The sequence below is a fragment of the Populus trichocarpa genome, chromosome 14, assembly GCF_000002775.5.
Source record: "Populus trichocarpa isolate Nisqually-1 chromosome 14, P.trichocarpa_v4.1, whole genome shotgun sequence".
NCBI lineage: Eukaryota > Viridiplantae > Streptophyta > Magnoliopsida > Malpighiales > Salicaceae > Populus > Populus trichocarpa.
In genome coordinates, this window is record NC_037298.2 from 11,178,033 (window position 1) to 11,187,924 (window position 9,892).

A 9,892-nucleotide genomic window follows, 5' to 3' on the forward strand; every position below is an offset into this window, starting at 1 on the left:
TAAAAAAGCATGCTTAGCAATTAAGGCAGGTCAAGTTTACCCAGTCGTCTAGAAAATGACGCATTAACTAGGTGGAGTGGGAAATCAACCAGGTCTCCATTAACAGTAATCATTTACAACAATCAACTAGCACGTTCAAGAACTTAATTTACCTGCACGCATGGTCAGATTCTTCAAGGCTGGCCAGTGAGAAAACACAAATGTTTTTTGATCGATTTATTTTTAGTGTTATCTTATTTCACTCTATATAATATTTCACTCAGTAATTATTTATTCTCAATTAGCTTATACTTTAATTAAATTCTTTTTTTTTTTAATGATCCTCGAAATAACCCTTCGTTGTCTTTGTCCACTCATTAGACGTGAAGTTGCGCGTATATATTTGAACTCCAAATCTTCCACCAATGAAAAGACAGATGCATTGCAAAAGTTTGACCTTCCTTCCTACCCTCGCAATTAGATTTTCAAATTAATGTCGAAAATCATTGGTTATTTATTATTATCCAAAATTAGCAAACCTTCAATTATATCATTTTTTTCTCATTAAATAATCGGAGATTCTAGATAACTCCACTTATTTTAATAATATTTTATGATTTTTTTTATTTAAATATACAAAACAAAAAAAATAATGAAAAATAATTTAAAATTAATGGATGAAATTAAAATAAAAAATTTATTTTTTAAAATTGTAAAAAAAAAAAAAGGTTAGCTGGCCTACTGGCCTGGGTGCTCGCGTCTTGACTCAGGCGATGATTTTAATCATAATCTTTGATTTATCTTTGGCCGGCTCATTCGGCTAGAAATTTCGGTCTCTGACTTTCTAGACCATCAAAACTTATTCTCAGTATTTTTATATTAGTGTGATGCAGCTATAATAATTTAATAACTATTCTGATCTCAGAATTTAAATCTATAAAGTAAGAGAAGAAAACAAAACTATGTTTTACCAAACCAACCACTCTAGATTTAACATAATTTATTAAAAACAATTCTCCATAATGACGTGGAAAATAAAAAAAATATAGCGCAAACAGAACGAATTAACGAAAGCAAGTAACCAAACCATAAATAAAATAACACTACAATACAGCTCTGTTCTGCTCTGCACCCCACGCGCTTGTTTCGTTATTTCCCCAAACTTCCCACGCCATCCCTCTCTCTCTCTCTCTTCTTTAACCACTCTGTTTCCGCGGAACTCTTTCCCTGGCAATGAAAATGACAGAGACAACGACGATCTCGTAGCGGCAAAGAATCAGATCCGAATGCCTTATCTCTCTCTAATTCCCCATTTTACCCTCCTCCTCCTCCTCCCCCTCCCCCTCCCCCGCCTTCCTTCTCCTCCTCTAACTAACTATATATAAACGTGTCGAACCTACCAGCGAACCTTCTTAAGACTCCCCTTCCAGGCCAAGCAAGCTCCTCTATTCCAAAGAAACGAGAACCTCCTCCTCCTCCTCCTCCGCCATCTGGTTAAAATCGAATCAATATAATCTGGCGGTTCGGTTACAGAAGTTGTCTGTCTCTTTTTTTTTTGTTTTGACGTCCTTGTCGTTGTTTATTGTGTTGATGTTTTGATGATGATGATGATGATGATCTCATTGCCGTCCTTCAATTATCACAACCATTGATTTCCTCTTCTTCTTGCTCTCGCCTGTTATGAAGTTCGCCGGTGATTCTTTTCTCTCCTCCTCTCTTTCACTATTTTCATGGAATTCTCATCCTCATTCTCAAGGTCCTTTTTTACATTATTTAATTATATTGTGTGTTTAGTTTAATGAATGGAATTAATCCAAGGCTAATAATAAGAAATGCATGTGTTGCTGTGCAGTGAATTGTGATTTTGGACCAAATTCTAATGGGGAAAGCTGATTCTTCTAAATGCGTTTTTCCTTTGACAAGTCTCCAGATTGGGTATTTCTTGCCTTTTATCATCAGTTCCTGTAACTTTCATCTACCTCAAACTTGTTTGAATTTCATCTGGGAAAGAACTCGGAATTTTCAATTTCTGTTCTTTTTAGTAAAAAGGAATATCTTGTTATTTTTAGGAAAAAAGGTTTTTAAATTTGATTGTTTGTCTGATATACTTGGAATGCCAATCAATCATTGATTCGTTATTCCAAACTTGAAGTGTGAGTTTCGTACATGGTATTATGCTTTTGCAATTCTAATAGAGTACTCTCTTTCTAGGTAAAATGGAATAAAAAGGGGATAAGTGGAGGAAAAAGTGTGACAAAATTAATATTACAATTTCAGATTAAGAAGCATATGAATGAGAATCTACCCTGGTGACTTTTCATTGCTATTTTGGAATCTTGTTCTCTTGTCGAAAACACTTGTGTTTTTGGAAGACATGATCTATATTGGCCAACATGGTAGTCTATGATTTGTAATTAATTTGTTTTGATAATCTTTTGTATTTTATTTGATGTAGGAATAAATTTCACTTGTCCCTAAATGACTTCATGCAACTTTTAGCATGACTATCAAAACCAATGTTTTGGGTACCCGTTTTCGTTGGTGTGTTTGATCGCATCTAAGTACATGATGGATCTGCCTGCTTTGAAAATGCTGCAGATTTTTTTTTAATTCTTTCCTTTTTTAGAATATATCATATGGGAGGACTGTTAGTGTTTTAGTGTGTTGAGTATGGTTACTGAATGCTAGCTCTTTTTGAACTTTTTTTTGCCTCCTGTGATTTTAGAGACTTGCAGTCTTATCTCTCAGATCTTAGCCTTTTCATTGCGTTTGAAAGTCGCAAATTATATATTTTGGTGGACAATCGGCCATGGCTGAGAAACCTAGGTTCACACCCAGCTCACTTGTGGCAATTGATGGTTACCAAGGTTGTTAACACTTGAATTACCTTTGTCAAAAACTCTCCTTTTCAAGTTTGCCCTTAACCATCTGTGGATTTAATGTCATTTTCTTATTCATCTACAGTCCAGGTTATCTCCTTTTGCAAACACTAAGGCAAAGAGCGGGAGAAAAGAAGAAAAGGGGGCTTCTTCTCAGTGTAATCCTAGTAAATCAAAGAAATTTGAGAGATGGTTCTCATTGATTGAAGTGGCAACTTTGTCCCGGAAGAAGGGTTTGCCACCTGTGAATAAATTAAGGAACTCTTTGCTCTTAAGCAGTGAATTGCACAGGACGCTTTATGGTTTTATTGTCTTTGAAGTTGCATGGAAAGATGTGCGGGGTATTAACTACTTAAACGAGCTTCAGGTACTGCCTTTCTAAATGCTCCATACATTGTTTGATGCTGAGCATTGTTTTGGTCAATGATTATCATTTCAATTGCAGACTGACACATCTCTGGCTATCGAAGCTAAGATTATGCGAAGATGGGAATTTGACAGTGTAGCCCAAGCTGCAAGTTGTTTATCTTCATGGTTCTCAGGAAGTCTCTCTGAGCTGCTAAAATTGAAAGATTTTCTGGATTCTGCTACAGGTATTCTGTTGCACGCACGATTCCTTATTTTACTATAGTAGAAGAAAGCAACTATCTTTGTTGTTCTGGATTGATAAGAAGGATATGATGATGAATACAGATAGATATTGGGGCATGCCTCCATTTGTGTTGAAAGAAACTACCTGCTGGATGTAGGTGGTGACTGATTTTGATAACTGCCTTTATCTGGTCGCCATTGCAAGGATCATGCCCCATGTGGATAAATTAACATGTTAACTGATAGGACTGTCTTTTATATTCATGTGGGGATCGAGGGATTTTTTTATATGAAATGCTTAAAGTATAGTCACTTTTCATAGAGAAACGCAGTCTGTGTTCCAATAGGTATGGTCATAAATTGTAGAACTTGCGGCATCCAAATTGATGTGTGATGGTTGTAAAATGCATAGTTTTGTGTCTGTAAAGTGAAGAGTGGGGTTAGTATGCACGAGGTCTGAAGCTTTTCCTTTAGAATTTGGACTTTTTGTAGAGGTGCTTCTTTTCACATTGGAAAATAAATGAAGTACAAATTTCCAATGGTTTGGTTCACCACCATCACCATCATCTTACTGTTTAGATGGTATTCATGAATAAAAGCTCAATTTAGGCCAATAAGTAGGACCTTTCCGGGCATTAACAACTGACATTTGATCCTTGATTATTGCATCCTTTTCCGGTTCAGGTGAGGTGCAACCTAACTGACATGTTAACATCTTGCTGGTGTAATTATTATGTTGATATACTGATGGGGCTACATATTTCTTTTCAGTGAGTGAAATGAGCTTAAAATTACCATGTTTAATGTTGCCTGAAATTTTCAGGAGATACCTTTTATGACGCCGAAGAAAATTTCTCAATGACATCCCCTATTGATGATGATGATCTGTGGATGGAAGATAATTCTTCATACTGCCTTGGTGGCAGTTTTGATGTATGTCCTGGAACCCTGGATGATATAGCAAGTGAGCCACACACTCCACCACCCACTGGGCCTTATAAGAGAAGAAGAGTGATGAAGTCCATTGGAACTGGGGTTGAAGTTGATTGTTATACTGAGGAAACACCATGTGGACATGAAGACTTCATAGACAGCTCAGAGACTGATGCCAGTGTTTGTGAAAATGCTATTGAAGCTAAGCAATACAGGGATGTTTTGATTTTGTTTAGGTTCAATGATCATGACCTGCCATTTAAACTAAGGCAAGTGGTAATGTCTGACCTGCGGTTACTAACTTTATTGGAAGCTGGGCTTCCATCTTGGGTTATCTTTCTTCAGTCATATCCAGGGTTTTGCCATCTTTATCGTCCTTGGATGTGCCCTCTTGCAAGAGCTTTGTATGTGTTAATCTCAATTATCACTGTTCTCATTGGATTTTATGACTTGTACAAAAATGTCCCTGTTCTGAAGGCAACTGCATCTAGTTTGTGTGGTCCGCTTTTTGACTGGATAGAGACTTGGGAGATGGTTTCAAGGATCAAGTACCTGGGAACAATGCTATTTCTACATAACTTTGAGAAAGCTGTTACTTGGTTTCTGATGGTCACACGCACCACCAGATCCTTCTTTTCAGTTTTCACGCAGCCACTGGTTGAACCGCTTGCTGAGATCTTAGGCTTTCTTCTTCCAGCGTGGAATATGTTCATTGAAGTAGCAGAGAGCTCGTATTCCTTTGTTTGGATTGTGATTGAATCATCTTGCAGTGTATTAGGAGACCTAATTGAGATTTTTGCATGGCCTATATGGTTTCTCTGGAGCATTGGTAGGTTCTCAGCTGTTTTGGTCATATGCTACTTTGTAAGCAATACTCTCTTATTTTATAAGGTTGTACAAATTCCATTATATGTTTGTTGCTTTTTGTGCTGCAGCAACTTCCATCATATATCCCATATTCTGGACTGTTTGGGAAATACTTTATGCTCCAATTCGCTTGGTCCTTGCACTAGCTGGTTTTGTGGCTTTCACTTGTGGGTGGATATCAGAAATGATTGGGGATCTTTGGCAATCTGTAAGTGGAATATTCCAGCTTGCTTCAGTTTCTAAGGCAACAGTGAGTACATATGAAGTTTCAGTGTGGCGTTCGCTTTGGAATGACCTTTTTTCTCAGGTTGGAAGACACTGTAATTGCTAAGTGCATTTTGATGACAAGTATGCAATTATGAAGTCAATGGTATTTATGTTTGTAACTTTTTCAGGTTTTTCGTGCTGTTAGGAGTATATTAAATGGTTTTGTTGCCTTCTTCACAGCCTGCAACAGGCATCGCCTAAGGTAATTTCACATCAGTGAGAAAAAAACCCAGCTTCTATATGCTTTATTTCTGGATAATACGGTGCTTGATTATCATTGGTTTGTGTATAAAATATCTGAATTTAAGCCAGTATAGTGGATGAAGAAAGAGATTTTCAAGACCATTCTCTTCAGATCCAAGACAGTTGCATTGAGATTTCATTCTTTTGTACTTTTATGAAGATATTATATATCCTTGCAGAACAATTTTTAAAACAAGAAATATTTCAAGGATTTAGCTAAGATTCCCTTCTAATTGCTGTGTTGGAATTATCATTGAGTTTTTCATTCATTGCTTTCTAGCCTACAGATTAATTGATAAACTCTGCTTCTTACTATATTTTTCTTTTCTGATGTGCTGGTGTACAGCATTTATAATCACATACAGGATTTGATCGAGAGATTACTTGGCCAGGCACCAAGGTCACAACCATCGGATTATAGGAACAGTAGGGTGACACCCGAGACTCGAAGTCTGGTGGTAAGTTGTCAAAATGCTTTCTGATGTTATGGATCTAACAACCGATGATATATTTGTTACATAAAAGATGTGATTTTAGAAAGAGGAAAGAAAAAAAGTTTATAGAAGAGGAAATCAGTAGGGATTATTTGAGAGTTCCAGGAGATACTGCGGTTTATACCTGAGACATCAATGGCTAGATGCAACTAGTGTTAGTAATTGTCTTATTAGTCTCTCCACATCACTGGTGGAAAAAAAATCGGCGCTTCTTATAATGGTGTCAACGTCTAGACTTCAGTTCTCTGCTTTAGATTCAGCTACCTAATTGCATATTTTTTAGCCTGACAGTTGCTTCTGATTTTGCAGTCTGAAGGGAGTAGGAAAATTCACATCAGATGAAGCTGAGCAATTTTTTGGGGGTCCGAAGGAAACTATACAAATGGCTGCAGAGCCAGTTTTCCGCTGCAAAATATATTTGATGACAAAAAAAAACTAACTCCTAAAACCAAAATGGTTTAAACAGGGCAGCATATTCTGCAACTAGTTACATTAGTATCATAGAAAAAGCTTTATTCTTTTGTTTGTTTCGTGTTGTATGAATTTATTTTTCATGCTCTCCAGTTAGATGAGATGTAAATAGCATGTATAGACAGCTTGTACAGTTATCAAATATCAACAAGCTTTTTTAAGCTGTAAGGTTCCCTCTGAGTGTTGACGGAGTACCACAGAATGAGACTCTCTCCCCCATCTCAGACATGATCAAGATTCAGTCTAATAAGGTTAATAGAGATGACACGATGTAACTGGCAACTGTTCGTGACTTGGTGTCTCTTCTGATTATGTTGAAACAAATTCTTGTAATGGGAATGCACTGCGTTTCCATCTCAGCAAACATATCATGGATCCTAGAGGCTGGGAAAGTGAACGTACTAAGATTTTTGTTAAAACAAGAGACCAGAAAAGGAAACTTTCCGTTCACTCCTTGCCTCACTATATGCTCAGGCTTCAGACCATTTACAGGTGCAGCTGAGATATGCTAATGATAGCTACTGCAAGAGTGGATTCTATTGTAACGTTTCCTTCTGAACAAATCCCGAATTTAGATGTTCTTAGAGCTCACGGTCTGCGTTGGGTCAAAAACTTTCGACATCCAAGCAGAGTATTTCAACGGGTGAAAGGTTGTTTTTCCCATGCCCGTCTTCCTGGTGTAACTTACAGGACTTGAAAAATACAAATTCAGAGTTCCGAAATCAAGTTCATTGGAATTCGAAAACGTTGATGGGGTGGGAGACCTTTTTGTTATGTAGCTCAATCCCCACCGAAAGAAATCCCCCAAGCCACAATGTGATTAGTTTCGATCTACTTAACTATACAATCAAGGAGGTCAGATAAAACATTCCCTCTGATAGCACCCTCAACCAACACGATAAATAACACATGGAGAAGTAAATGGAGGGGAGAGCGAGGAATGAGAGAGGAGCCATATCCCAGAAAACTGAAACATTGCAAATCCAAATCCTAGCAGATAGCACAGTTACTGTCAAAGCTCTTGGTGAGAGCTTTTATACCAAAACAAGACCAGTGTATCGATGTTCATTACAAACAATCCTAAGAACCTATTGCCACCTACATCCACTAGATAGGTTATCTTTCCATCAGCATTTAATTACTTGTTTTCATAGCACCACCAGTTTGGTGCAGCATAGCATCGATCTCATCCCCATCTTCCATGTCCAGCTGCATAAAGAAAAAGATGAAAATCAATATATGCATTAACTTTAACTTGCTATCTATAATCCATGCTTTTATTTATCAATGCATGAGCGACTGTGTGCATGCACAAGCATGGAGAGAGATACCTCATCAGGAGTTTGCTCTCCACGGAGACGACGACCATCAAACAAGAAGGCAATTGAGTTGAACTCAACAGACTGGCGATCACAATAGGCATTCATCAGCTTCTTCAATTGTGTGCTTCTTTTGATCCTGAAAAATACTTCATTTCCATCCTACAATCATAGTAAAAAAAGACTTTAACCAGCATGTTCTTGAAAATAGGACTCTTATAACATCCATACAGATAACAAACTTCTAACAACTCATATCATAAAAAAAAAGACAAGTATGAACGACCCCAGGATGAAAATTCAATTAAAGACGCAACTTGAAACTTGTAATTCAGCATTTTGAAGGGTTCAGCAACAAAGTTCCCCAATCTACGAAAACAACCACGATTCACAGGGGCAATGACCAAGATACACAAGATGAGCAACTACTAAAAGCATAACTTTCTCAAATTCTTCCACTCGTCTGACACTCGCATGGATTTTCTCCAACACAATTTCTGTTCACATAAGACTAATTGCATTCTTATTCTTATCCAAACCGTTTTAACCCCTGCCAAACTGTCCTAAAGAAGCCAAAATAACAGTGGCACGAAGACGTGCAGTTTCATGGGAGTTTTCCCTAAACATAACCCATTTTTAATCAAGAACTCAAAATATTGCAAAGAAGCAGATCACTTAATAAAAACTGAAACAATTTATACCTCAAAGAGATTGTGAAGATCACTATCATTCTCCAAACACTACACAAGTACTGAAAACCCACAACCCCTTTATTTTCATGGACACAATAGACACATTCACAAACCAATAAACCCATATGAGTTTTGCAGTAGCAAAAAGCCGCAAAACAAATTCCAAAACAATAAATAAATAACAGAAACCCCAAACAAAACACTGTCAAACAACCTAAGCGCAAAGCTAAAACCTAACAGATCGATAAAAACATTGCGAGAGAAAAACTAAACCACAAATATGTAAAGATTAAAAGGAAACAAACCCCCATAACAAAGAAAAATCACAACATCAACCAATCACAACAAGATACCTGGCCTTTCACTTTTAGGTTGATGTGAGCAGACTGATCGTTGGGCTTCTTATCTTCCTCTTGCGGCTGACCTGTCACCCCAGACATTTTCTCTTCTCCCTCTCGCTCTCTTCTTTTTCTTCGAGTAGGAAAAGACAAGAAATCAGGGTTTCTTTTCCTCACCTTCGCTGCGACTGTCTAAGTGTTTGTAATATTTATTTATTTATGTTCACTTTATTATATTCTGCTCCCGACGACTTTCTCTGAAACTCAGTGGTCAATTCTTTAAGAGTATGTGTCGATGGCTGATTGGTTTGGTGTTCTGATTTTATTAATTCTTTTTGACAGTTCGGATTCTGTCCAGTAAGGAATGGAATTGTGGAAGGACTGGGTAGACTAGAGTACACCTGATAACCATGGTAATTTACTAAGGGAGATTGGTTAGAGGCCCATTAGGTAATGGACAAAGCTGTAAGGCCCATTGTTGGTGACTGGTGAGCATGCCCAATTACTGAATCCGTACGTACTAGAAATTAGATGTGTTACTTAGCGTTTGATTAATATCAAGATAATAAAAATAAAAATATATTTAGTTGAAAAGATAAAAATAAAAATATAAAAATAAATTTATTTCTAGAATAATTTTGAAATAAATTTTAATACTTTTAAAATAGAAGACATAAAAAGAATATATCTCTAGAGATAATATTTATTATTTTTAATTTCTAAAATTTCCTTGTAAAAACTCTTAATTTCAAAATTATTCAACTAAGACATTTAAAAATAAAAATATTTATTATCAAAGTTTTAAAAACCAACACGGGG

At 36.7% G+C, this 9,892-nt stretch overlaps 2 protein-coding genes across 3 annotated transcripts; one reads left to right on the plus strand and one right to left on the minus strand.

Annotated features, from left to right (window-relative positions):
* Positions 1-1,123: 1,123 nt before the first annotated feature.
* On the plus strand, positions 1,124-6,892 carry LOC7468523 (uncharacterized). Of its 2 annotated transcripts, none has more exons than XM_002320447.4 (10): positions 1,124-1,672; positions 1,832-1,914; positions 2,705-2,846; positions 2,944-3,225; positions 3,304-3,451; positions 4,273-5,211; positions 5,318-5,556; positions 5,645-5,718; positions 6,106-6,217; positions 6,563-6,892. In XM_002320447.4, the coding sequence occupies exons 2-10, from the start codon at positions 1,859-1,861 to the stop codon at positions 6,593-6,595; spliced, it is 2,025 nt and encodes a 674-aa protein (XP_002320483.4). In that variant the 5' UTR covers positions 1,124-1,672; positions 1,832-1,858; the 3' UTR covers positions 6,596-6,892. The 2 variants fall into 2 exon arrangements, with proteins under 2 accessions (XP_002320483.4, XP_024440291.2); XM_024584523.2 differs by having other exon boundaries at positions 1,143-1,735.
* A 789-nt stretch (positions 6,893-7,681) lies between these two features.
* On the minus strand, positions 7,682-9,281 carry LOC7468524 (small ubiquitin-related modifier 1). The gene is made up of 3 exons (XM_002321114.4): positions 9,089-9,281; positions 8,056-8,205; positions 7,682-7,933 (listed from the first exon to the last, which is right to left on the minus strand). The coding sequence occupies exons 1-3, from the start codon at positions 9,173-9,175 to the stop codon at positions 7,859-7,861; spliced, it is 312 nt and encodes a 103-aa protein (XP_002321150.1). The 5' UTR covers positions 9,176-9,281; the 3' UTR covers positions 7,682-7,858.
* Positions 9,282-9,892: the final 611 nt, after the last annotated feature.